Genomic DNA, 26,264 nt, shown 5'->3' on the forward strand with positions numbered 1-26,264 from the left:
TGCATTTTAAACAAACTTTCTAGGTACTTGCTATCCAAAGTGTGGTCCTCAGACTTGCAACATTGGTCTCACCTGGGAATCTCAGCCCCATCCCAGATCTACTGAGTTAGAATCCACATTTTAAAAATCCTCAGGTGAAGCTTTTGCATGTTCAAGTTTGAAAAGCATAGGCCTAGATGATATTTATACACCCGGGAGTGTAAGAACCACTGATCTAACACTATCAACAGGTAACAGTATGTATTCTGAGAACAGGGTCTACACTCGGATTGAGGCCACAGGAAATGGTTGTTTGGTTCACCCAGAGGAAGAAAGTTATGCAGCTGCAGGTTCCTTTTCTACATTAGAGACCACTTCAGTCTACGCAGATTTTCTAGTTCTCGATCTGCAAAGAAAAAAGCAAAAAAAAAAAAAAACCCCAAAAACGTGTTCTCATTCTGAAGCTTGAAAATGTCTTTGCTAACCACTGTTTTCCAGGATGGTTAGCTTAGCCACCAATTATGGGATTTTTTTAAAGTTTATTTATTTATTTTGAGAGAGAGCATGTAAGCAGGGGAGGGGCAGAGATAGAGGGTGAGAGGGAATCTCAAGCAGACTCCCATGCTGTCGGTGCAGACCGCAAAGTGGGGTGAGATCATGACCTGGGCGGATACGGAGACTGAGATGCCTAACTGACTGAGCCACCCAGGCGTCCCCAATTATGGAATTTCATATCAGTCTCCAATCAACTTTTGCAGGCTGGCCTTTACTAAATGAGTAACCAACGACATTTAGGTGGCTGACAATTCAAGCAAACCTTTTATTTTCTAGCATTTTCTTCATTCATCCAATAAGCATGTACTGAGTGTGGCTGGTGATTGTTCTAGGTGCCAGGGAGAGACTGGTGGATACGACAAATAAGGTCTGTGTCCTCGAAGAGCTTCTATTAGAATAGAGAGAGGAGAAAACAGCCAAGAAGCACATAAATCTGATGCGGTAAGTGCTACGAAGACAATGGAACAGGGCGATATGATGGTGACGGGGGAGGGGTGAGCTCTGAGGGTGCTCGGAGGCCATTCTGAAGTGACAAACAGTATCTGCCATATCACTCCTAGAAAAGAGAGGTGGCTGTCACACCTACCCAAACTGGCAAGTATTAAGAGCTTGAGTGGGTGGTGCTGGGCCCAGGGTCCAGGTCAGAGAAACCTCTTGGGCCATGTGGGCTCAGAACTAAATTCTAATAGTGACGAGAACTACTGAGGATTAATGAGTCATCTCAATGGGCAGATGTGCCAACGGCCTATGAAACGCCTAATTTCAGGGCTCCTCTACTGTGATGCCAACCCCATGGCATGTGCAGTAACATCGGGTTCTTGCCATGTCCTCCCCCGGGGGTTGGGGGTGTGGGAACTAGTGCTAAGATGCTGCTCTGGCTGCTTTTTCCAGGGAACGATCAACTGTTTCTCTGATCCAGAAAACCCCATGTCTCCCGTCAGGAGATATACCTAAAGTGTGGCAGGCCAGCCTGTGAGCTTCCAGGCAGGGTAACGTCTCAGACCCTTCGTGGTTTCTGACTTAACACCAGACTAACTAACAAATGAGTCCCAGGGGCACTAGTTGGGTCTATTCCTTATAAAAGCTGTCCTGGAAACTGTCCCAGAGCTTTTAGCTTGTATCTCACTGGCCTGAACTTGGCCACTGGGTCACCCCTAAAGGCAGAGAAGTTTGAGGCACACGTGACGTTTCTAACTGCACATTTTGCCACATCAGAGGAGTAGATGAAAGTGGGTGTTGGTCAAGCATCTCGCAGTGGTCTGTCCCAGGATGTTTGTAAGGTAGCTCTTACACCGCTATCTTTCCCAGATTTTCAGAATTTCTCATCAATGGAAAACATCTTTTCCAAGTCCCAAGCAACTTAAAGTGGTGGCAGGATGAAAGGGAAATTGGATGCTGAATTGGGGGTGAATCCCGGACGTGCTGCTGTCTCATCGTGTGCCCTTAGGCAGGCCACAATCTTGCTGAGTCTCAGCTCCTGAAAACTGGAAATGACGTGGTGACTGGGTGGATAAATGTGCTAACATATGTGAAGATTCTTAGGAAACGTGAGTCCAGCTGAGAAAGCGGAGGAGCAAAGGGCAGGTCCAGCACCTGTCGGGCAGCATGGAGCCAGGTCCCCTCCCAGAACCAAGCAACAAGAGTCCGCTCCTGTGATGTGACGTATCCAAGTCCACGTACGGCGGGCACAAGACCTCCCATCCTGACAGCCAACGATACCCATGACTGCGGAACTGTACAAGCAATTTACAATTATTACCACTCTGAGAAAATATACACAACACACAGGGTCAGTGTGGGCAATGGTCTCGAAATAATGGAACATGAGTCCGGGCTTTTACTTAATTCTGCTTCAGTGGAGATCATTGGGTATGCATGATTTCCTATTTGCATGAACAAAAGTACCTTTGAACTTGGCACAGATGCTTTCATGCACACAGAGCAATGCTCAGCACGGGCCAGGGGGAGGGAAAAGACACGACCGAGAAACCAGCATCCAGTCCTTATAACAAACATCTCTTATAAATGCACACTGCTCAGATGGTAAGAAAGTATCACCTGAAGTGACATTAACTGCAGAACTATTTGTACCCTTTTCAGCATTTTCTGCAGGTTTCTCAAAAGTTATGGAGTAAGACCAGATATCAGAGTGGTAAAAGGTATCTCTGACCTGCATTAATTATGCCCCATTGACTGCTATTCCAAGTAAATTAGCAATGGAAGACTATATTTAGAAGAGCAGAAAAGAGTGCATACTAACTACACAGAGGAAACTTCCAGCATCAGAAAAGGCTTGCTTGTTCTTTTCTGAGTTTTTAGAAATGATTTCTAAAGTTGTTCGCTGATGGATTAGATTATGTCTGGATCAAAGCTCTGATTGTCTTGTACTCCCAGTGGGAACAGCGTGCCCCTTCTCAGGGCTCAGTCTGCCCTGTCATGCCATCAAAGCTTTTCTCTCTGGGCAGCTCTTTTGGATAACGTGCCCTGACTCCTAGCCAATTAGTGTTTATGTTTTTTTGCATTTTTTTTATTATGATATAATTCACATAGCATTAAAATCACCCTTTTGGGGTGCCTGGGTGGCTGAGTTGGTTGAGCATTCGACTCTTGAGTTTGGCTCAGGTCACGATCTCACAGTTTGTGAGATTAGTGCCCTTGACCGTGGAGCCTGCTTGGAATTCTCTCTCTCCCTCTCTCTCCGGTCCCTTCCCCGGCTTACACATGTGCTCTCTCTCTCTCAAAATAAATACATAAACTTTAAAAAACATCACCCTTTAAAGTGTACAATTCAGTATTTTGAGCATATTACAAATTTGTGCAACCATCACCACTGTCTAAATCCAGAACACTTAAATTATTCCCTAAAAACACCCTGTCCTCATTAGCAGTCACTCCTTATTTTCCTTTCATCGAGCTCCTTGAAACCACTACTCTCCTTTCTGTGTCTATGGATTTTCCTATTCTGGACATCACATATAAAGAGAACCATACAAGATTTGGACTTGTGTGTCTGTCTTTCACTTAGCATAATGTTTTCAAGGTTCATCCGTGTCATAGTATGTTCATCCATGCTATAGTATCTCTTTTTGTGCTGAATAATATTCCATTGTATGGATATACCACATTTCGTTTATCCATTCATCAGTTGATGAACATTTGGGTTGTTTCCATTTGGGGGTTATTATGAATAATGCTGCCATGAACATTTGTGTTCAAGATGTTGTATGAAGATATGTTCTCAATTCTCTTGGGCATGCACCTAAGAATGGAATAACTGGGTCATCAGGTAACTCTTTTAACATTTTGAGGAGTGCCAAGTTGTTTTCCAGTGGCTAGACAGTTTACATTCCCGCCAGCAATGGGTCTCGGTGTGTGTATGAGGATTCCAATTATTCCACATCTTCACCAACACAATTTCTCCGATGCAAGCCATCCTAGTAAGGTGTGAAACAGCATCTCATTCTAGTTTTGATGTGCATTTTCCTAATTACTAATGGTATCTTTTTATGTGCTTGTTGGCCATTTGTAGATCTAAGTCCTTTGCCCATTTTTAAATTAGATTGTCTTTTTATTATTGAGTTGTAGGGGCTTCTTATATATTCTGGAGACTCAACTCTCCAGAGTTGACTCAACTGTTGAGTCTGGAGACTCAACAAATCACAACAGATTTGTGATTTGCAAACATGTTCTCTTATTCTGTAGGTTGCTTTTTCACTTGCTTTTAATAGTGTCTTCTGATGCACAAAAGGTTAGCCCAATTTGTCTGTTTTGTTGTTGTTGCATTTGATGTTGGTCTCATATCTAAGAAGCCTTTGCCTAATCCAAGGTCTCATGAGGATTTATACCATAGTTTTCTTCTAAGATTTTTACCATTTTAGTTCTTACATGTACGTCTTCTGTCCATTTTGAGGTAAATTTTGCATACGGTGTGAGATAGGGGTCCAAATTCACTCACTTGCATGTAGATGTCTAGTTATCCCATCATCATTTATTTAGAGATTATTCTTTCCCCACTGAAAAGTCTTGGCACTCTTGTTAAAAATCAGTTGGCCTTGGGGCGCCTGGGTGGCGCAGTCGGTTAAGCGTCCGACTTCAGCCAGGTCACGATCTCGCGGTCCATGAGTTCGAGCCCCACGTCAGGCTCTGGGCTGATGGCTCAGAGCCTGGAGCCTGTTTCCGATTCTGTGTCTCCCTCTCTCTCTGCCCCTCCCCCGTTCATGCTCTGTCTCTCTCTGTCTCAAAAAAAATAAATAAACGTTGAAAAAAAAAATCAGTTGGCCATATGTGTATGGATTTATTTCTGGACTATCAGTGCTATTCCGTGGATCTGTATGTCTATTCTCATGTCAGCACCACACTGTCCTGACTACCACAGTTTTACCAGGTTTTCAACTCAGGAAATATAAGTCTTCTGCCTTTGTAATTTCTTTTCAAGACTGTTTTGATTATTCTGAGTCCCTTGCGTTTCCATACAAATTTTAGGATCCACTTGTCCATTTCTGAAAGAAAGGTAGTTGGAATGATACTCGTCAGTTTTCTCTCGATAATTTGAGACTTTACTTGAAACTCTTAGTTACAGAGTCAGGAACTCAGAAGAATGAGGGTGATTCAGAGCACTTGAGCTTAAATATCACCCCCTCTCCTCAAACAACTATTGCACACATTAAGTAAAACAATTCTCAATTTAGGAGGTCAAAATGCTCAGAGATACCAGGCATGTGTCTCTGAATGCCATCTTTTCTCCTCTTTGCCTTGCTGCCTTGCCTCACCAGAACTCCAGAAAAAGCCTGAGTGCTCGCCTGTGCTCTGCACAAACGGCTGGCAGGCTTCTGGCAGGTCACTTGCTCCTCCAGCATCTTGTGTGTTCTCTAATCTTTACAGAGGGCTCTGGCCCCTAGCTCCTACATCCCACTGCATGGAGACCACAGTAAATCCGCTGTGCTCACAGTGTTGTAGAAGCTTCCCTTAGAGGACTTTGTAGGGACACATGGAAGAAAATGGCACTGCAGGGGCCCTGGGGCTCTGCTTTGAAAATCATTCGCTTCAAGGCCACAAATGGCTACGCACTCAAATCTGGAAGGTCAGAAAGCAAAATAAATAAATAAGAACAATTTTTCATCTCATAAAAACTAAATGGTGGTCTAGTGTAAACGTCTCCGAGAACGCCACATTCCTACTATTCCTGCTTAGAATTCAGAATTCTGTTCTCCTCATAGTCCGCACAGAAGTTTTTATTCTCTGTAGCTGCATTGTTCTGAATGTCCTGGGCCAGGAATTCCTAACAAATTAGACCTCTTCTTCCCTGAGCAAAAGGCTTCTCTCCTTTCTGAGAGAGTCAGACGATTTATAGAAGAGCTTCTGGCCTCCCCTTCTGCTTACAGAATAATGAAGAAGTCTTGCAGGCCTCTGGGAGTCTGGCCTGGTGGGAGAACTCTGTGGAAGCTACTTTTGTCCTTGTGGAGTTTTTGAAACTCCATCCTGGTTGGTCACGAGCATTGTAACAAACATAGCTGTGTCTTAGGGCCTCTTTGCCAGGTGCCTCAGTTTCCCTGGCCTTTGTATACCTGATATAAAGGATGGATACCCTTGGGGGTTTTGCCTGGCCTGTATCCTTCTCTGGGAATGGCTCCCTGGCATATATGTGAACTCCATGACCACCGTCCATTAGCTGAACAGGGACTAGTCAGACTCTCTCTTTCTGGAATCTGAGGCCCATCCAGACTAGAGTTGGCCAATGGCAGGTACGTGGACTCGTGTAGATATGTCAAATGAGCACGTGTGGGCCAAAGTGTGGAGAGAGGTAACTTGAGTAAGCAGAGACCACAGGGTTAGGAGAATGTCATAGATAGGAGGAAGAAAGGAGGAGGGCAGCCATCCAAGTCCACTGTCCCCATGAGTCCCAGCTGGGCCTGCTACACTGACCAGGCCCAGCCCAGAGGCACAGACTAAATCTTAGCTGACATCTGTCCAGCTCGGCAAACTTTGCCTCCAAAGTGGCTTGGGACCCAGAAGCACAAATATGAATCCAGGGGCATTTGCCATATCTGGAGGACAGTTTTTCAAGTGTCTTGCTTCTTTTTAAAAAAAAAATTCTTTGGGAGGCACTTCACTCTAGACTAGATCTGTACTTACTAAAAAGTGTTTTCTGACAAATAACAGTCGAGCTAAAACAATGCCATGTGTCCTTGTGGATTCCAAACTCCTAATGTGCTAGCCCCAGTCTCAGGAACAAGGAGTTTGTCCAGTCGTCTGATTTTGCAGGTGAGAAACATAAAGCCCAAAGAAGATAAGGGCTTCTTCTTTCCATCTTGTTCTGTTTTCTAATCTGAAAAAATAAGGTTCCAGGGCTGCGATGAAGATTAAGAGACTGAATGTAAGTGATTAACGAGGTGCCTTAAAAACATGCCAAGTGAGCGGCTCCCTCACTGCCGTGCCCTTTGGCGCCCTCCTCCCCCTCTTCCCGCGCCTCTTTCTTCCGCGCTCGGCCTCACTCCCCCGCGGCAGCCTGAGGCCTGCGGCCAAGTCCAGCGCGCACGGCCGAGCCCCGGCCCCGCCGCCCGCCAGCCGCCGCCGCCGCCGCCCGCGTCCTGGACCCGGTAACCGTCCCCCCTTCCCACACACCCGGCTCAAGCCAGCCGATTCCGGGCCGGGATCCGGGGTGGCGCCGCTCGCTCGCCGCGGTGACCAACCCCCGCCCCAGCGGCCGAACCTCCCCCCTTCCCAGGCCGGATCTCCTCCCCGCGTCGGCTTCTGGCGAATTGAGGCGCCCTGCCCGCGGTAATCGGTAGCGGTCTGTCTGCGCTTTTGAACTTCTCTCGGTTTCGCTCAACCCTGACTTCCGCGTGGCTGTGTCGGCCTCCCTGCCCCCTTCCGTAGTCTAGTTGGGGCACTGTGCTCAGATTTGGAGGACCTGGGAGGGTCGAGGGTTTCCGAGGCTTGGAGCCTTCCGTAGAGGCTCTGCGGTACTCGGACACTGAGAAGTGTTTTCAGAGGCTGGGAGTGTGCCTTATCCTGCAGACCTTATCAAAACCTCCTTCCCTGACCCACGGCCTGGATAGCGGAAGACTGGTGCCCGGTGACCTTAGACAGGCAGGGGCCTACCTCGAGCCTGCTAGAGTCTCCACCTTGAGGGGCCCAGTCTGGGCTCGGAGGGCAGAGACTCAGCTGCTGGGGTCCAAGTCCCGGCCCTGCCCCGCCCTTTATCAGAAAATTTCTTCGCCTTGCTGGGCCCTTCCTGAACTGTTTCCTGGCCTTGGGGCTTTAAAATCAGACCTCCTGAATTCACTGTCATGGTCCAGAGAAAGGTATTCAGAGCTCAAGCTCAGCTCCTCAACATGACACCCGGCTCCTGAGAAACTAACTGATGTGACATTGTAACCAGAGTTAGGCCTTGGGTGCCCTTGGGCACTCCCCCTGGCCACAACCCCAGTCAGAGTCCTGAACCCACCCAGGGCCAGTCAGCCTTAGCTAGACAGTATTAAGGGTAGCTTTTCAGCACTTCTAACTATTCCAGGGTTAGGCTGAGAAGTAGGGCACTGGTTTTCAATTAGCTTGACCAAATCCTAGTTTGTCTACCACTGAGGGGTTTCCTGGGACAGGGGACTTCCAGTTTTAAAACTGGGAAGGTCGTGGGCAAAGTGGGATAAGTTGGTTCCTGTATTCTTAACCCTGGCTGCACGATAGACTCACCCAAGGAGTTCTCATATAGGGGTTCTAATTTGATGGATTCAGGGAGGGTCCCAGATAGGAATATTTTTTTATAGCTCCCAAGTTGATCCCAACAAACTACCAGAGTGAGGAACCACTAGGTTATGGGCAACAATGCTGTAAAACCATTGAAGGTGGCTATTTTTTGAACAGAAGTGGACCCAGACATTTCTCAAAATGGTGGTCCTCTCTTTATCAAGAGGGCTATCAAAATGGCAGTTGCTTTATTATTGCTATTATCTTTCCCCAGTTCCCTTATTCCTCAACAGTGAGGACCCACAAGCCTTCTCCTTTCCTCGAATGCCTCAGGATCCCCTTTCCCAAGGTCAGCGAATTTGCCTCATTTGGATTGGAGAGGCCATGATGTGGACAGTTCCGGATGAAGCTGGCATGAGACTCAACAGGGCTCCAGTCTCTCAGTCTGGGATGCCTACCCCAAATGAGTCGTGGTCTAGGGGCTAGCCGAGGGTGCTGTGTATGCTTCAGCTTCTCTCTCTGGGGTACTGAGCTTGGAGAGCAGGTGCCTCTGGGACTTTTCCCTCTGCAGGCCACCAGGAATGCGGTACATCAGCACTCGGGGAATGGCCCCCCGGGTCGACTTTGAGGGAGCCCTCTTCTCTGGCTATGCTCCTGATGGGGGTCTCTTCATGCCCGAGGAGCTCCCCCAGCTGAGCATAGAGACCCTGCGTCAGTGGAGTACGCTGTCCTACCCCGGCCTGGTAAAGGAGCTGTGCACCCTCTTCATTGGCCCTGAGCTCATTCCAAGAGATGTCTTAAATGGTGAGCACCCCCCAGCCTCCCTACTCTCCCACCTAACTCCCCAGCCAAGCCAGCTCCCCCACAGAGCTGCAAATCCATCACTTAACTCCTAGGAGGTTGCTAGTCCTATTTCCCAAACTTTGGATTTTTTTTCCAGATTCTGGAATCCCAGAAATGGAACTCTCCCCAAAGAGTTCATCCATTCCATTCCACCTTCCATCTCCAATAAAATGAATGCCCTGTGGCATCTGCAGAGAATTATTCCCTTTCATTTATTGTTCAAAACCCTTTTCAAGACTAGACATTTCACCAACATCCTGAGATGCTTGAATAGTGGGATGCTTCCTGCCTGTATGTAAAGTGCTTAGACCCTCAGACTGCTGTTTTATTGCCTTGAATGGTAATTTTAGAAGGGACTTTGAGAGTATCCCGGACCAGCTCCTCTCAAAACTGGAATATACCCATGGGTTGCCCTAGGGATCCTGTTAAAATGCAGATTCTGATTCAGTAGGTCTGGGGTAGGCTCAAGAATTCTGCATTCCTACCAAATGTCCAGAAAATACTAGTGTTGCTGGTCCATGGGTCAAACATGTGATATAATCACAATATAATGGTGAGAGCTTGGGGCTGGGAAGAAGAGGGCCACTCAAAATGTGGTCTCATGGCAGTGATGGCATTGCCTGGGCACTTAATCAGAATTCTCAGACTTCTTCAGGCCTACTGAACCAGAATCTGCATTTAAAGATCCCAGGTGATTGGTTTGCTAATGAAAAGTTTGAGAAGCATTACCTAAGATGGCCTGCCTTAGGTAGGATTATATGTAAACCATCCCAAGGTTCCGGTATCACAGATGTGAGATTTAGTATAGGAAAAACAAATAAAGAACAACCTCTCTTTAGAAAGGAATATTATGGGGTGCCTGGGTGGCTCAGTCGGTTAAGCTTCTGACATCAGCTCAGGGTCATGATCTCCCGGTTCATAGGTTCGAGCCCCATGTTGAGCTCTGTGCTGATGGGAGCCTGCTTCCGATTCTGTGTCTCCCTCTCTCTCTGCCCCTCCTCCGCTTTCCCTCTGTCCCTCTTTGTCTCTCAAAAATGAATAAACGTCAAAAAAAATTTTTTTAAGGAAGGAACATTAGAAAAGATGAGACATGGATTTGTTTGTTGCACAATTGTTTAATCAAACTTCTGTTGGCATTCACGCACGCACACACACACACACACACACACACAGAAGAAATCCAAACAATGAAGTTTACACAATAAAAAATGGAAGTCTGATAGTGTCATTTCTCTTCTCTGGGGTGCATCACTATGAGGAATCTATGGACGGTGTGGTTCACGTCTTTTCAGACTTCTTTCTCAGATTATGCAATTATATCCATATACAGTATCATTTGGGGTAAACATTTTTTGTCCTCTCATCTGGTAGCAGGAGATAGGAACTTCAAATTCAAAAGTGTAAAGAGACAAGAGAGAGAACCTGTAGAAGAGATAATGCCCTTCTTCCACCATCCATCCCCTCTCCCCTCACAGGTCTGATCGACCAAGCCTTTAGCAGATTCCGCCACAGAGAAGTGGTCCATCTGTCCAGGTTGAGGAATGGGCTGAACGTGTTGGAGCTGTGGCATGGCGTCACATATGCATTTAAGGACCTGTCCCTGTGCTGTACAGCACAGTTCCTGCAATACTTCCTGGAGAAGAAGGAGAAGCACATCACTGTGGTCGTAGGTGAGCCCCTTGGGGGCCCTGACTTGCCCGCATCCATCCACAGGATGCCCGTCATTGATGTGTCTCAAGGAGGGTGTGTTACTGGTTCTTCTAGAGCAGGGTTTATAACCTTTTCTTGGGCCATTGGCCCCTTTGACAGTCTGAGGGAGGCTATGGAGACTTCACAGAATAATTTTTTTAAGTACACAAAATATGTAAGATTATATGGTACCAAGTGCACAGTGCCCTGATTTCTATCCCTGGATCTCTAGGAGGTTAATGGACCCCAGATTAAGTACTAGGTTCCCAATCTTCAGGTATTTGAAATAGACATTGTCTCACATGGCAGCCATGCTTTAGGGGCCACGTCTTTCCTTTTCTGTCTCCCCTGTTCTAAAGAAGAGGGTTATTTTTGCTTCCTACCCAGGAACGTCTGGGGACACAGGGAGTGCTGCCATTGAGAGTGTTCAAGGGGCAAAGAACATGGACATCATCGTTCTGCTGCCCAAGGGCCACTGCACGAAGATTCAAGAGCTCCAGATGACAACAGTGTTGAGGGAGAACGTCCATGTGTTTGGAGGTGAGTGCTGGGATGGGAAAGCGTGGCCCTGTCTCATAGGGGGGTCTGTTTGGGGAGATGAGCTGGAATAAAATGGTCAGTTGATTGGTTGATCATCCTTCCTCCTGCCTTTTCTCTGTCCTTTCCTTCCTTCAACCGTTATGAAGTTGGTATATGCCTTGGCTTAGCTCTGGGCAAGCTCTTGGCAACACGGTTTCATAAGCTGTTGGAGGTGACGAGCGCACAGACCAATACTGTCAGTACAACCTAAGAAGTGTAGGCTGAAAACCATAATCCAAAGATTGCCACCTTTATGCAGGTTCAACCTCCTGGTGCCTTATGTACAGGCAGCCACCAGACCCATTCGCCTGAGCCAAGTGACTTGGGTTTTGTTCCAGGACACGGGAAGAGGGCACAAACATATGTTAAATAATTATTTCTTAAATGTTTATTTATTTTTGAGTGCGAGAGCGTGAGCGAGCAGGGGAGGGCAGAGAGAGAAGGAGAGAGAATCCCAAGCAGAGAAAGAAAGAGAGGGAGAGAGAATGCCAAGTAGGCTATGCACTCAGTGCAGAGCCTGATGTGGGACTCAAACCCGTGAACCATGAGAACCTGATCTGAGCTGAAACCAAGAGTCAGACGCTTAACCAGCTGAGCCACGCAGGCACCCCAGCAGGTCTAAGTATTTAAAATAGGAAATCAGTTAGTGGTACCCATTGCTAGAGACGCCCTTTCCTGAGCCACATCAGGAATTTGGGCATTTTGTATTTGCAGAAACACAAAAAACTTATCTCCTTTAATGTCAGGACATCTATTTTTTAGAAATCGAGACTGTGGAAGGGTGGGGTGAGCTTGAGTGGAGCCAAACACTTTTATTTCCACTTCTCACACCTAGCTAGACCCCAGGTAGCCCCAAAGTAGGGGCGGGGATATGAGCAGTAGGGGTCTTGGTGAGGTTTTGCATACTGTATACACCGTGGCCTTGGGGAAGCTGTCCCAGTGGTCTGGTCTGGTTTGGTCACTCACCCGGCAGGAGAGCAAATGTGGTGGCAGAAGACAGTCCTCCCACAACTCGCCTGGTCTCCTGGTATGATCCCATAGAGCATGTTTGCATAGGACACGGGCTTTGTCAAGGAGCAAAGCGTAGTGCAAAGAAACCTTCCCCATGGGAATAGCATGAATAGCCTTTGTCCATTTGTTCAGAAGTAAGCAAAAAGCCCCTTCGACTCTTCCCTTTAACAAGCACATCCACATCCCAGTGAAAGGTTCCGGGTTTAGCTAATGCAGGTGTTGGCAAAATCTTACACATTAGCCTTGGTGGTTGGCCGTATTTGGCGCGTTTTTCTGCAGTCATTGCAAAATATTGATGTATGATATTTGGGCTCCTGAAGTTCTCTGTTATACCCTAAGCACTGAAATTGCTAGTGATGGGTCCAGGGCTGTCTTTGCCTAGAATCAAAGCAGAGAGTAGCCTTTTGTATTTCTGTCTGCCACCTACTCCCTTCTTGCCTTGTACCAGATTTTGGAAGACTTTTATCTAAAGGCATGGGGGTTAGGGAGCCTGGGTGGCTCGGTTGGTTGAGTGTCCGACTCTTGATTTTGGCTCAGGTCATGATCTCACCATCATAGTCTCATGGTTGTAAGATCGAGATCCGTGTCAGGCTCTGTGCTTGGCAGGGAGCCTGATTAAGGTTCTCTCTCTCCCTCTCCCTCTGCCCCTCCCCTGCTCTCTCTTTCTCTCTCTCTCTCTGTCTCAAAAAAGAAAAATAAATTTTAAAAAACGACATGTATGTAAGCTTGGTTCCTGATTATGGGGTGGAGAATGGTGCCCATTTGTGAAATAATGGTAGAAATGTCAATGGTATTGAGTGCAAATCTGTCATAAATGTATTATTGCTGAAGCTCAAGAGGGCATTTCTGTCGTGCACATGCTCTGAGCTTCAAGAAAATAAGGCAGCAGACTTTAGAGAAATTAATTTTTATTTCTAAATAGCACCGTTCAGGTTCTTCCTTTCCTTTCTGGAGTCTTCTGATTTGGTTTCTAGGAGGATATGTGTTAGTTCCAGAGCTAACAGTGGATATGTATTTTCCCTTAGACCAGTGAGCTCAGGGAGTAGGGATGGACCACCTGGATTGTTGTGAGTTGGACACTGATGTTTTATAAAGTCATTAATTTCCAGGGCACCTGGATGGTTCAGTCGGTTAAGCTTCCAACTGCAGCTCAGGTCATGATCTCGAGGTACATGAGTTTGAGCCCCTCATAGGGCTCTCCTCTGTCAGCACAGATCCTCTTTCCCTCTCTGCCTCTCCCTGGCTTGTGCTCTGTTTCTCTCTCTCAAAAATAAATAAAACATTAAAGAAAATAAAGTCATTAATTTCCATATATATTTCATACTTGGTTTTTTTTTAAAGAGAATCTCTTTTTTTAAGTTTATTTATTTGAAAGAGAGAGAGAGCATGAATGGGGGTGGGGAGGGGCTGAGGGAGAAGGAGAGAGAGAGAATCCCAAGAAATCTCCTTGCTGTCAGAGCAGAGCCCAGCGTGGGGCTCGATCCCAGCACCCTGGAATCATGACCTGAGGCAAAAGCAAGATTTGGATGCTTAACCAACTGAGCCACCCAGGTGCCCCTATACTTGGTTCCTCTTAAGCAGAGAGTAATCAGCAAGTGCTAGTTACACATTATTTGGGATGTTTGGGGCCAGATGTAACAGAAAATCTAACTCAGACCAGCTTGAACAAGAATATTTTCCAGCTTACATAACTGGAAGTCTAGAGGTGGGCTGGGCTCCTGAATAGTTGATTCAGTGACTCAACAGTCCCTCAACAGGGACCCAGATTCTCTGTATTTTCTGCTCTGCCTTCCCCAGTCCTAGGGCTCCTTCCCCCTTGTGTATGTAGTGCTTACTTAATGTAGCCAAGTCTCTCTTCCTGTGGCTCTGTCTTAAGAGCAATGAATTTTTTCTGGAACTCCAGCACACATCCCCTGGTGCATGGATCTAGAGTCAGCCCCCTAGCCTCATTGCTGCTACTCAGTGCGAAGGGTGGGATGAATAACAACCTCAGTGCCTACTCTGGCACTTCCCACGGTAAATCCCAAGTTTGGATCTAGAGGAGAAGTAGACCCAGGTTTCAGATAAGAGATCCATATTGGCTTAATTGCTAGTTGGGCTGGATTGAGGAATGCAACTTGGACTAGTAGCCAACTCACCCATAAATTTAATGAGCAATTCGCCCATAAATTAAATGGGGTACACACCCAGCTCATGGAGGAAAGGTCCATGCCAGCCAGCTTCCCTACCACGTAGGAGCAGGGAACAGAATGCCTCTCTGTGATCTGAGAGAAGGGCAGACCGTATGGCAACAGTGACTCTTTACCCCCACCCGCTGGTAGAGGACCGTGGAGTGAAGAAAGGATCAGCCTCTTGCCACCTCACGACCTCATAAACCATCTCTCCTTGTTCCTAAAGAGCGGGGAAGGTGGGCACGGATTACAAAGAGGAGTCATTTTCCCAATATCCCAGAAGGCTGACATTATATGCCTAACTTATATAGTGGTAGAAATGTTGGAAATCTGACCACAAGAATACGAGACATGGTTTCTTTCCTTGAGTTGCTTAATTTTGCATCTAAGAAGCCAGGCCAAGACATGGGAGAGCAGAAACCGAAGGTCGAGTGAAGGTCCCGGCAGGATGGGCCCAGTGTGGGAGGGCCTTGTTGCAGGCAAGTGCTGACCACCTGGGGGTTCTTCATGCTCCTGAGAGCCACCCTCCACTCTCTCCCTGACAGTGGAGGGCAACAGCGATGAGCTCGATGAGCCGATCAAAGCTGTGTTTGCTGACGTGGCTTTTGTCAAGAAGCACAACCTGATGAGCCTGAATTCAATCAACTGGTCCCGGGTCCTCGTGCAAATGGCCCACCACTTCTTCGCTTATTTCCAGTGCGCGTCATCCTTAGACATGGACCCCCTGCCTCCCGTGGAGGTGGTTGTACCGACAGGGGCTGCAGGTAACCTTGCAGGTAAGGAGACCCCTGGGCAGAAATGGGCTTTCCAGAAAAATGCCTGTGGCCCTAGTCCTTCCCGCCACCCCCTCGGCTGCAACTATGAGGAGGAAGATTGAGTCCTCGCTCTGGCTCTGAAGGTGACAGGCAAGCCCTCAGCAAACTTCCCCCTAATTCCCCGAGAGGACATCCCGGCCTCTTGCTGCAGGAGGGAAAGATGGGCTCACCCCGCTCAGGAGAATGTGGGAAGATGAGATCAAAGTTCACCTCTGTGCTGGCCTGGCAGCTCCCTCTTCCAGAGATACGGACTTTGCTCCCAGCCTCGGCCAGCTGCCTACAGTGAGGGCACCTGGCACACCGTGTTCCCACTCCTAGAATCACTCCCCAGAGACCGTGTGAGATGGAAAGAAGGCTGGACTTGGGGTTCTGGCCCCAGCTGCATGGCCACAGGGCCGTCCCTTAGACTCAGCCGCTCCGCTGTAAAAGCAACATCGGATAGCTTATCATATCTCTCAGGACTACTGCGAAGTGCACATGAGTCTTCACGTGTGTAGGTGAACTTTGTAAGGGTGAAGGGCTGTACCGCTGCGTGGCATTAAAATCGTCTTCCGGAATAATGATAAACATTTATCCAGCACTTACTACCTAGCAGGCTCCGCTCTCAGTGCTTCTCATGTAGCAACTCATTTAATCCTCACGTGCGCCTCTGAGGAGGACAGTCCTGTTATCTCCACTGTATAATGAGGCAGTGGAGGCACGGAGGGCTCGGCCAGCTTGCCCCTGCTTACACGCTGGTCAGCGGCAGAGCCAGAAGTACCGTCCAGGCAGGCTGGCTCCAGAGCCTGCGTCCTCATGAGCTTGCCAGGCTGCCTCGTAATGGGCACTACCGTCTCTGATGGTTCGGTCGGTGGCATCGCTTCTGATGGGCGCCAAGCATGACACCATGAAAGCGTCTTAGTGGTCGGGAGTCTTCCTGACTTCTTCCACTCACACGGGGATGGAGAGAACGGGGAGCTGGCAGTCAGGCAAGGATCAGTCAGCCACCGTGACCACCCACAGGGTGAAGCCCACCGTGCTCCCCATGTGCATCCCCCTCCGGTGAATGATGCCACCTGCACGTGCCCCAGTGCCTACCACAGTAGCTCCTACCTACCTCTGCTTCATCGGGAACCAGCTGTTTCAGCTTAAGCCCCTGGGTCCTACTGAGGGTCCACGTCTCCTCTGCCGTACACGGATATCATGACATTTACGTGCAGATCCAGTGAAACAGAATGTGAACATGCTTTTGCAAAGTTCAGGGTGACGTTGGGGTGGGGTAGTGATCCCTAACTCCTCTTGACGACCTGCCAGAGATAGGCCACCCCTGGAAGTATGTCGTTACCTTTTTGGGCTCTCCCTCTCTCAGGGTGAGGGATTCCTTATTTGTTCCGTGCAAATAAGGCGCCGCTCTGTCCTCCCAAGGAGCCTCTCCAGGAGGTGCCGTCTGGAGGCGCTGCTTCCAGGAGGCTGATTTCGGGGGGCATGACCACGTGCTCTGGACATAGACCTCTTTCCAATCCTTGCTGTGCCACTCGGCAGGCTTGGGGTGGGTCATTTCTACTTCCCAGAACCTCCATTTTCTCTTCTGCAAATAGTAGTGAGCATTTAGGGGCACCTGGGTGGCTCAGTCAGTTAAGCACCTGACTTCGGCTCAGGTCATGATCTCACAGTTCATGAGTTCGAGTCCCGAGTTGTGCTCTGTGCTGACAGCTCAGAACCTGGAGCCTACTTTGGATTCTGTTTCTCCCTCTCTGCCTCTCTGTCTCTCAAAAATAAAGAAACATTTTTAAAAAATGGAAAAAAAAAACCCCAATTCATCCATTTAGAGTATACAGATCAATAGTTTTTAGTGTGTGCAGATTTGTGCAACCACCCCCAGTCAACTTCAGAACATTTTCATCACCTTGGAAAGAAACCCTATTCCCATTAGCAGCTACTCTGCATTTCCCCACCTCAACCACTGATCTCTTTTGTCTCTATCAATTTGCCTATTGTGAACATTTTACATATAACAGAATCGTACAATATGTGACCTTTTGTGTCCAGCTTCTTTCACTTAGTATGTTTTCAAGTTTCATCGATAGTATAGCACATATCAGTACTCCATTCCTTTTTCTGACTGAATAACATTCCATTGTGTGCATGTACGACATTTTGTTTGTCCATTTATCAGTTACTGTTGATATCTGGAATGTTTCCATTTTGAAACTGTTATGAATGATGCTGCTATAAACATCGGTGTGTAAGTTTTTGTGTGGACCTATATTTATTTCTCTCGAGTATATACACCTAGGAGTGGAATTGCTGGGTCATATGGTAACTCTATGCTTAACTTTTTTGAGGAACCGTCAGACTTTTCCAAAGCAACTGCCCCGTTTTATATCCCCACCAGCAACGTATGAGGGTTTCATTTCTCCACCAATACTTTGATTCTAGCCATCCTAATGGGTGTGAAACAGTATGTCATTATGATTTGGGGTTGTGTTTTCCGGATGACTGGTGATACTGAATTTCTTTTATGTTCTCATTGGCCATTTGTATAGCTTCTGGAGAAATGTTTGTCTAAGTCCTTTGCCCATTTTTATTTTTTTTAATTAAAAAAAAATTTTAAGGTTTATTTATTTTTGAGAGAGAGACAGAGTGCGAATTGGGGGAGGGGGCAGAGAGAGAGGGAGACACAGAATCCGAAGCAGGCTCCAGGCTCCGAGCTGTCAGCACAGAGCCCGATGCAGGGCTCAAACCCACAAACTGTGAGATCATGACCTGAGCCGAAGTTGGACGCTTAACCGATGCAAGCGCCCTGACATTTACCTATTTTTAAATTGGGCTATTTGTCTTTTTATCGTTGAGTCAGAAGAGTTATTTACATATTCTGTATGCAAGTCCTTTATTAGATATATGATTTGCAAATTTTTTTTTTCTCATTCTGTGGGCTGCCTTTTTGTTTTCTTGATAGTGTCCTTTGAAACACAAATCTTCCAAAGCATAAAAGTTTCTCAATTTTGGTGGAGTCCGGTTTATCCGAATTTCATTTTATTTCTTGTACTTTGGGCACCATCTCTGAGAAAACTTTTGCTCTTCTCTTCACTTGTCTTAAGCGGGGTGCATTGCTCAGAAGATGGGCCTGCCTATCCGCCTTGTCGTGGCAGTGAACCGCAATGACATCATCCACAGGACTGTCCAGCAGGGCGACTTCTCTCTTTCTGAGGCCCTTGAACAGACCTTGGCATCAGCAATGGACATTCAGGTAGGACCTGTGGGAAAGTGTGCAGGTCTGGCCCAGCTATTGATTGGTTGGGAATGGACAAGGACTGAGATCAGTGTGGCCCCTGGCACCCTGCGTTTCCAGGTGCCCTACAACATGGAGAGAATCTTCTGGCTGCTCTCTGGCTCCAACAGTCAGGTGACAAGAGCCCTCATGGAGCAGTTTGAAAGGACCCAAAGCGTGAGCCTACCCAAGGAACTGCATAGCAAGGTCAGTCCCCGGTTGCACCCCACGGGGAAAGCAAAGGGTGTAACCACGAAACCCAGTTGTAGGCTTGAAAATCTGTCTAAGGCAAGAGGACACCTGTTTCTTGAGCACCTGCTATGAGCCTGGCCCTTTTGCAGTCTCTTTACAGGGACTGATTTGTTGAATGAAGAGAGGCAGTAGAGAGCATTGGTTCAAATCAGACAGGGGTTGGCTCTAAGCCAGCTGTGAAACCTTGGGCCAGTTTCTTAAACTCGTCTATAAAGTAGGGCTAATGAGAATGTCTGTCACAGCATTGTTGAAGATTTACGTCAATTAATGCCCATGAGACACGTTGGATACTGCCTGGAAATATAGGGCTTAACACATTCACTGTTAATTGTTTTAATTCATTATTGTCGATTTTCAGTAGTAGCAACAATTGGAAGCCACTTTGCCCATCCAGTATGAACAGAGGCCTGTTGAGCTTTTTTTTTTTTTTTAAGGAAAAGGAGAAATTTTATTTCTTCAGAGTGGTAGGAATCTGGTTGGGAAGGATTGCTTTTATTTTAATGAGCCTAGTGATGGTCCACTTATTTTACGTGAGAGAAAGGATTTCATATGTTGACATTGCCTTTAATTTTCTCTATCACATCCCACCAAGTCATCCAGACCGTGTGTATATCCAGTGACCAGGTCCTCACTGGCTCACATCAGCTCTAATCATTACAAAGTTCTTTATGTTGAGCCGGAATCTCCTTCTGACTTGTGCACTGGGGAGCAGTCCGATTCCCATACTTGAAGAGAATCTTTGTTTCTCTGCTGAGTCTTCCCGGTCCCTTTAGCTGTCCCTTCCGTGACCTAATTTTGCATAGTCAAAGTCAGTCTTAAAGGGTTGTTCCCAGAACTGGATACAATTTTCTGGGTTTAGGCACCCACGCAGACCAGAGTAGAATTTCAATCTTTCTTGTGCTGCAACTTGTCGTCGTTTGCACTGCCATAGCAAAGTACCAGAGACCGGGTGGCTTATAAACAACAGACATTTATCTCTCACGGTTCCGGATGCCAGAAGTCTGAGACCACGGTGCCAGCACGGTTGGGTTCTGACGAGAGCAACTTTCATAGAAGTGGCGGACCGCCAGGGTCTTGTATCCTCACATGATGGCAAGACATTTAGCTAGCTCTCCGGCCTCTTCTTATAAAGGCACTCATTCCACTCATGAAGGCTTCACCCTCATGACCTCGTCACCTCCCAAAGTCCCACCTTCAAACACCATAACGTTGGGATTAAGTTTTTAACATACGAATTTGGGGGAGGGAGGACGTAAACATTCTGACCATAATACAACCAAAGGTCAACTTACTTGGTTAACGGTTCGTGTTGATATCCCCAGTCCTTCTCCTCATGTAAATGAGGTGCTCCATGGAAACAGATACCAGATCCCACACTTCTTCATTCTCTCCCTGGCTGTACACGTACAAAACATCACATCTGCTGGAACAGCATTCATTCATTCATTCATTCATTCAAAATATCTACTGTAATCCAGGAACTGTGCAGGTACTGGAAATACAAAGATAAAGAAAATACTTTCTCTGTCTTCTGTGAACCCTAATGGGACAGGTAGCTGTACAAATGATTTATAACACCCTATGGCGGCAGTCAAGTATATGCAAGGTGTTTGGCACCTCAACAGCATGCAGTAAATTTTCAGAGAATGATCAGATCAACCGTCCACACTGAGGGGACAGTGAGAAGGGAGTCTTCTGCTGTCTGTGGGTGGAAGGGGAAGGCTTCCTGGAGGAGGTGCTACCTGAGCTGGGTGGGAACTGACTGGAAGATGTTTCTTACACCCACAGGAAAGGGATGCACCAAAGACAGGGCACCAGGAATGTTTGATTACCCTTAACCTTCTGCGTTTTGTCGGTTTGTTGAACAAGAGTATATACTAATTTGCTGATTCATGAGCTAATCCTTACTAAATTTACTGACTTGAAACTCAAATGGTCCTTCTCCCAAGCTGAGTGAATCAACTTAAAACTGGGAAGCCTGGGGAACCAGCTTTTTCTCTGAGCTGAAGCTGAGCTACTTAGTCTGAAGACTTCATCTGAATCTCTCGTGTTGCCTGGCTATGTTTTTTGTTGTTGTTTTTTTTTTTTCAATATATGAAATTTATTGTCAAGTTGGTTTCCATACAACACCCAGTGCTCATCCCAAAAGGTGCCCTCCTCAATACCCATCACCCACCCTCCCCTTGCCTGGCTATGTTTTGTAGTGAGTTTTTGGTCGCTTTCCCTGGGTTACCCCCAAACCTGATTCCCACCCCCCCCTCCTCTGACCCTGGGCCCCATCAGCTTTCAGGGGCAGTGACGTCTGAGTCAGTGTCGGATGAGGCCATCACCCAGACCATGGCTCGCTGTTGGGAAGAGAACAAGTACTTGCTGTGCCCTCACTCGGCCGTGGCTGTGAGTTACCATTACCAACAGACGGAGCAGCAGCCGCCCAGGTATAGGCCATGGGCTCCTGGGTCACTGGGGTACTCTGGTTTTCAGGGGCCCTTCTTTCCCCCAAGCAGAGGAGATGGGAGTCCGAACAAATGGCTGTGCTGAGCATGACCGGTGCTGTGTGGAACAGTGCCCCGGGAACAGGGATCCCAGAGGAGTGTGTGATATATTCTGGGGACAGCCACTGTGACAGGTGGTGGTTGAGCTGGGCCTCCAATAAAGAAGAGCAGTTTCCCTAGCAGTCTCATTGCAGAGGTAAGTTCAAGGTACCAAGCGCCTGTCTCTTTCTCTTTCTTTCTCTCCTGTTCCTCCTTCTCCTCCCTCCTCGCCTTCTCCTTCCCTTATCTGTCCCTCTCTTCTCCCACCCGCCCTCCTGTTCCCACCTGCTCCATGCCATAGCCTTCCCCGGTGTTGTCTGGCCCCTGCCTCTGCAGCCAAGTTCCCAGAAGCTGTCCTGGCTGCCGGGCTGACCCCAGAGACCCCTGCGGAGATCCTAGCCCTGGAGAGCAAGGGGACACGCTGCACCCCGATGCGGAAGGGTGACGACTGGACGCTGATGCTTCGGAACACCATTGAGGACATAAGCTGCCAGCAGAGGGGTCACTTCCTGAGTGCTCTGGAGTAGCCAGGCTGGATTCGACTTCCTTCAGGCTCCAGACCGCAGGGAGGCATGCCCTCTAAACTGCTTTGCACACCTTCTCGTTAAGAGTTGGTGTAGTTGGTTCTCAGGAGGTTGCTCAGCATGGCCTGGGGACCAGCTGGCTTTGCTGTGTTCTGGAGCCGCTCTGTGTCCTCACCGTGGTGGTGGTGTGCCTGCTTACCGGAGATGCTGGCTGGGGATGTGTGTGTGTGACGGGGCGTTCCGGATGGTGCAGGAGCGTCACTGCTGCGGCACGCCCGCTAACCGTGCCATGGTTCTCAAAGTGTGGCCCTTGGGTCTCCTCAAAATGCACACTTCCGGCCCCTACCCCCTACCTTCTCAGGCAGATCTCTGGGTGGGGGGTGGACGTCTGCAGTTCTTACAAATTCCCTGAGTAAGTCCTCTGTGCACTCCAATTTGGGAAGCCCGAGCTGGGGAGTTTAGGTTGATACGTAATTTCTTATTTATCCATTTTGAGGTGTACTTTCTTTTCACGAGGGCATGCTTTATTGCTTCTACTATTTTCACGATCTAGCCCTGCCCTGTCGGACTCAGTAGCCGCCAGCCATATGGTCCCTGAGCACTTGAAATGTGACTAGTATGGCTAACACACTGAATTTTTCATTTTTTAAAATTTTAATTGATTTACATTTAAATGTCTTGACTTCTTACGTTACTTGATTCCGTTATTTAAAAAATTTTAAGTGTGGTTAGAAAAATGCAAGTATGTGAATCGGCTTTTTCAGCTGTCAATTTTATGAAGTCTAAGTACAGGTAAGTATGTCCAATGAAAATGTAGCGTTCTAATTGAGAAACACCGTAAGTGCAAAATATATATTGGATTTCAAAGACGTCAAACGAAAAAAATCGGAAGTATCTCGGGAATAATTTTACACTGACCACATGTTGAAAGGATAATATTTTGACATATTGGGTTAAATAAAATAGATCATCAAAATTAGTTCCATCTGTTTCTTTCCCTTTTACTAGGATGTTTAAAGTGATATATGTGGCTCGCCTTTGTGGCTCACATTGCACTTCCATGGACAGAAGTGATCTAGAACCTAACCTTGAGCACGCTACAGATAGTTGCAGGTTTAGTTGTATTACTGGGTTCACATCCTGTCTGAATCGAGGAGGGTGAAATGAGACCAACACAAACGTGTGAAGGTCAACACAAGCCTTCTGCCCTGGATGTGATGGCGGTGGGGGGGGGGGGGGGCTTTGGAAGGCAGGTGAGGCAGGCACATCATGGAGGGGGGCACTAGAGCTCGCTGTTGCTACCATTTTGAGGGCTGCAGGGAGAAGGCATCCTGCCTCCCGAGCCCACTTCCCATGCCCTGAGGTCTAAAGGAGCTGGTCATCCAGGTTGATCTCTGGCCGCCATTCCCACAGCACAGCATGCCGGCCCCACCTCTCTGTGATGCCCAGGGAGAGAAGGAAGAAGCTGGAGGGCGCCCTCCTACTGGAGAACTTTTCATTGAAGCATGGCAGTCAGTACAAAAATGGAAGGGCAGGAATGCTGGACCCACAGAGGATGGATAGAGCATTCCTAAAGGAAAGACAGTGACCCTTACAGGTCAAAGCCCTGGGCAGTTTCTGAGACACTGTAATATCTATGTTAGCAAACATGATGGAGTCCCAGGGCCCGTTTACCCACCAGGCGCTAGAGGTCTGATGCTTAGGAGTCATGATACATTGAAAGACCTATGAAAATGCTTTCATTTCTTTTAAAACCGAAAGAAACAAGAATATAACCCAGCTTGGCTTATATTCATCTTTATACCAGCACAGTTGTACAATAGAATTTTAAACATTTTTTATGGAGGAAGAGGCCCATGACAGCAAAAGTGCCCAGGGCCCGCAGAAGTCATCATGTGGGTCTGATCGCGCCTACTATGTGCCAGGCAATGCTTTACAAAGTAACTCCGGGAAACCTTGGATTGGAGTGACTTGCTCTGCGAGTGCTCCACAAGACGAGCAAACATTTCTAATAAATTTTGACTTGACAAACGAGCGATGTCTTGCAATACGAGTGGTACGGGATGCCGAACATCACGTGATCACAACCGAGCCAACAGTTCTTGAAATTCACTCTGATAGACAAGTGCTTTGGATTACAAGCATGCTCGCAAACCAAGGTTTTACTGTAATTGAATCCTCACAGCCTGGGACGTAGGTATTGCTATTACCTGCGTTTTACAGACGAAGAAACCGAGGCACGCTGAGAGGTGAAGACCTTGCTGGGGTGGCACCACTAGGGGGCAGAGAGGCTGGAACTTGAACCCAGATCCTGTGGCTTCAAGTTCACCGTATAGTTTCCATCACACCATGTCTTATGTAGCTGCTCTGTGGTCTGCCGGCTCTCCATCCTCCCCCCCGCTGTGGCCCTGCTTCCGGGGCCTCCTCCACCATCCCTTTCATGGATGGATTTGGGAGCGTGGCTTTGCTTCTCTGAGAGGCCCACCGGGGGCTGCTACAACCCCGCTTTGTTGGTCTGTCTAACCAGCACTGACCCTGGCACCCAGGGCCCACTGTGGGCCGACCTGAGCCACACTAGTTCCCCATCTTTTGCTGCCTTATTTCTGAGGGGCTCAGGGCAGTGTTGGGGTCATAAGGGTAACAAAAATCCCTGCCCTCTGGGTGGTTCAGAGACCTACCTATCCAGCTCTGAAAGGTCACCACACCTAGAAGAAGGGACCCAGAATAAAGCCACTGGACACAGCACAAATAGATGTGAAACATGTACTACAGGATGGTCTGGCCACAGGGCATCTTGGGGGTGAATGGAGGAGCAGGACCCGGGTGAGGGAAATATCCGAAGAAGCACCCACCACGTAAACATACACACAGCCCCGCTGTCCTGACACACACATACATCTACACACACACACACACACACACACACACACACACCACTGGCACCAGACCAGGTTAGAATCGGTTGAAGACGTCCTTCCTGAGTCAACCGCTCACTGGTGGTGTGATCACAAGCAAGTCATTTTACCTTCGTGAGCCTCAGTTTCCTCATCTGCCGATTACAGTACTTCCCTTGCTGGTTTGTTTTCAGGATTACCTGAAACAATGTATCTCCCAGTGCTAGGTAAATGCTAAAATGCTGCACAAAGGGTTCTTCTTAGTAACACAATTATAGTCTGTACTGAACAATTTAGTACTTTTAAGCTATCTTGTATTTTTTGCTAATTGCTTTGTGAATTAGTCTTATCTTGCCTGTGAGGTTGCCTCTTCCTTGAGGACCCAGTTCTCCTGTGGCCCCACTATGCTGGCAAAGCTCCGGGCACACAGAGAGCTGGAACTGCCCTCACCCAGCCAGTGTGCCAGGCTCGGTGAGGCTCTTTTGGGGGCTGAACGGCATGGATCGATCAGCAGTGGCTCTGTTAGCTGGTTAACAAACCTCACTAATCCACAGTGATGATAGTGATGGACTGATTCCCTTTCTTGAGCACTGAAGGCCGGCTGAGCCCTTTGTGAAGCACTTTCCAGACATCGACTCCTTTAATTCTCACGAGGACTATATGAGAAAGTACTGTTAGGATCTCCATTTTAGAGATGAGGAAACAAAGCTCAGAGAGGTTAAGTAACTTGCTGAAGACCTCCCAGCCTGTGGGTGGTGGAGGAGAGATGTGAGGGTCTGTGAGCTTACATATCGTGCTAGGCTGGGAGAGGCACTTTGGGCCAGATGGCCTCCAGGTTCTCTTGAAATCAGAGTCCGCAGTCATCCAAAGGTCCATGTGTCTGAGGAGAAGAGGGCCAGATGCTCGCAGGAGGGGGCAGGGAGCCAGAACCTTTGCTGGGGGCTTGCCTCTGGCCCGGGCTCCCACTTGGAGCTGGGTTCCTCACAGGGGAAGGTTGGGAGCAAGTGTCTGCTAAGTGGGGCCGGTGTTGTCGTGGGAAGAGAGTGACGTGGCAGAAGTTCTGAGGGCTTTTCAGCTGCCGGCAGGGAGGCCTGGCCTGGCGGGCCCCACTGGGAAGACTCACATGCATGGAGCTGGGGAGACTCTGTTGCGTTTTCTGTGTCCCCAAATGAACAAAGTATGAGCAACCCAAGGAGGGCTGGGCCACGAGCCCCCTGAAAGAGGAGAGGGTCGACTTCTCTCTGTCCTGGTCAAGAAAGCTTTGCATTAAGGCCTGCCTATCAGTTTATCCATCCACAACCTACCAGGTGCTGGGCCCTGTGTTGGGTTCCAAGGGAGAGAGAAAGAGTAGGAAAAGATGGGGTTGGGGTTGATTTATGTAGAAGGAGAAGAGTTTGGAAAACACTCAGGGCCTGCCCCAAGGCTGTGCGCGACTGGTTCCTGGATGCTGAAGCCCCGGCAGCCCTCTCGTGGCCCAGTCTTCCTGGT

General features: G+C 47.9%; 1 protein-coding gene across 10 annotated transcripts; it reads left to right on the top strand.

Annotated features, from left to right (window-relative positions):
- The first annotated feature begins 855 nt into the window (after nt 1-855).
- Nucleotides 856-22,861, top strand: THNSL2 (threonine synthase like 2). 10 transcript variants are annotated; one of them, XR_003417919.2, is made up of 9 exons: nt 859-975; nt 8,789-9,021; nt 10,536-10,730; nt 11,137-11,289; nt 15,056-15,286; nt 18,406-18,554; nt 18,657-18,782; nt 19,757-20,316; nt 21,111-21,244. XR_003417919.2 is itself a non-coding variant. In XM_053200878.1 (9 exons), exons 1-9 carry the CDS (start codon nt 971-973, stop codon nt 21,883-21,885), a joined length of 1,470 nt encoding a protein of 489 aa, XP_053056853.1. In that variant the 5' UTR covers nt 865-970; the 3' UTR covers nt 21,886-22,861. The 10 variants fall into 10 exon arrangements, 9 of the variants coding, with proteins under 9 accessions (XP_053056854.1, XP_026908454.2, XP_053056855.1 ...); XM_053200878.1 differs by lacking the exon at nt 19,757-20,316 and adding an exon at nt 21,660-22,861 and having other exon boundaries at nt 865-975; nt 21,111-21,262; XM_027052650.2 differs by lacking the exons at nt 859-975; nt 19,757-20,316 and adding exons at nt 7,016-7,130; nt 21,660-22,861 and having other exon boundaries at nt 21,111-21,262.
- Nucleotides 22,862-26,264: the final 3,403 nt, after the last annotated feature.

The sequence above is a fragment of the Acinonyx jubatus genome, chromosome A3, assembly GCF_027475565.1.
Source record: "Acinonyx jubatus isolate Ajub_Pintada_27869175 chromosome A3, VMU_Ajub_asm_v1.0, whole genome shotgun sequence".
NCBI lineage: Eukaryota > Metazoa > Chordata > Mammalia > Carnivora > Felidae > Acinonyx > Acinonyx jubatus.

Bases quoted from the DNA above. Each gene is read 5' to 3' on its own strand.
- THNSL2 (XM_053200878.1), top strand. The intron at 10,731-11,136 runs GTGAGCCCCTTG...CTTCCTACCCAG, and splicing joins GCACATCACTGTGGTCGTAG to GAACGTCTGGGGACACAGGG. The intron at 15,287-18,405 runs GTAAGGAGACCC...ACTTGTCTTAAG, and splicing joins GGCTGCAGGTAACCTTGCAG to CGGGGTGCATTGCTCAGAAG.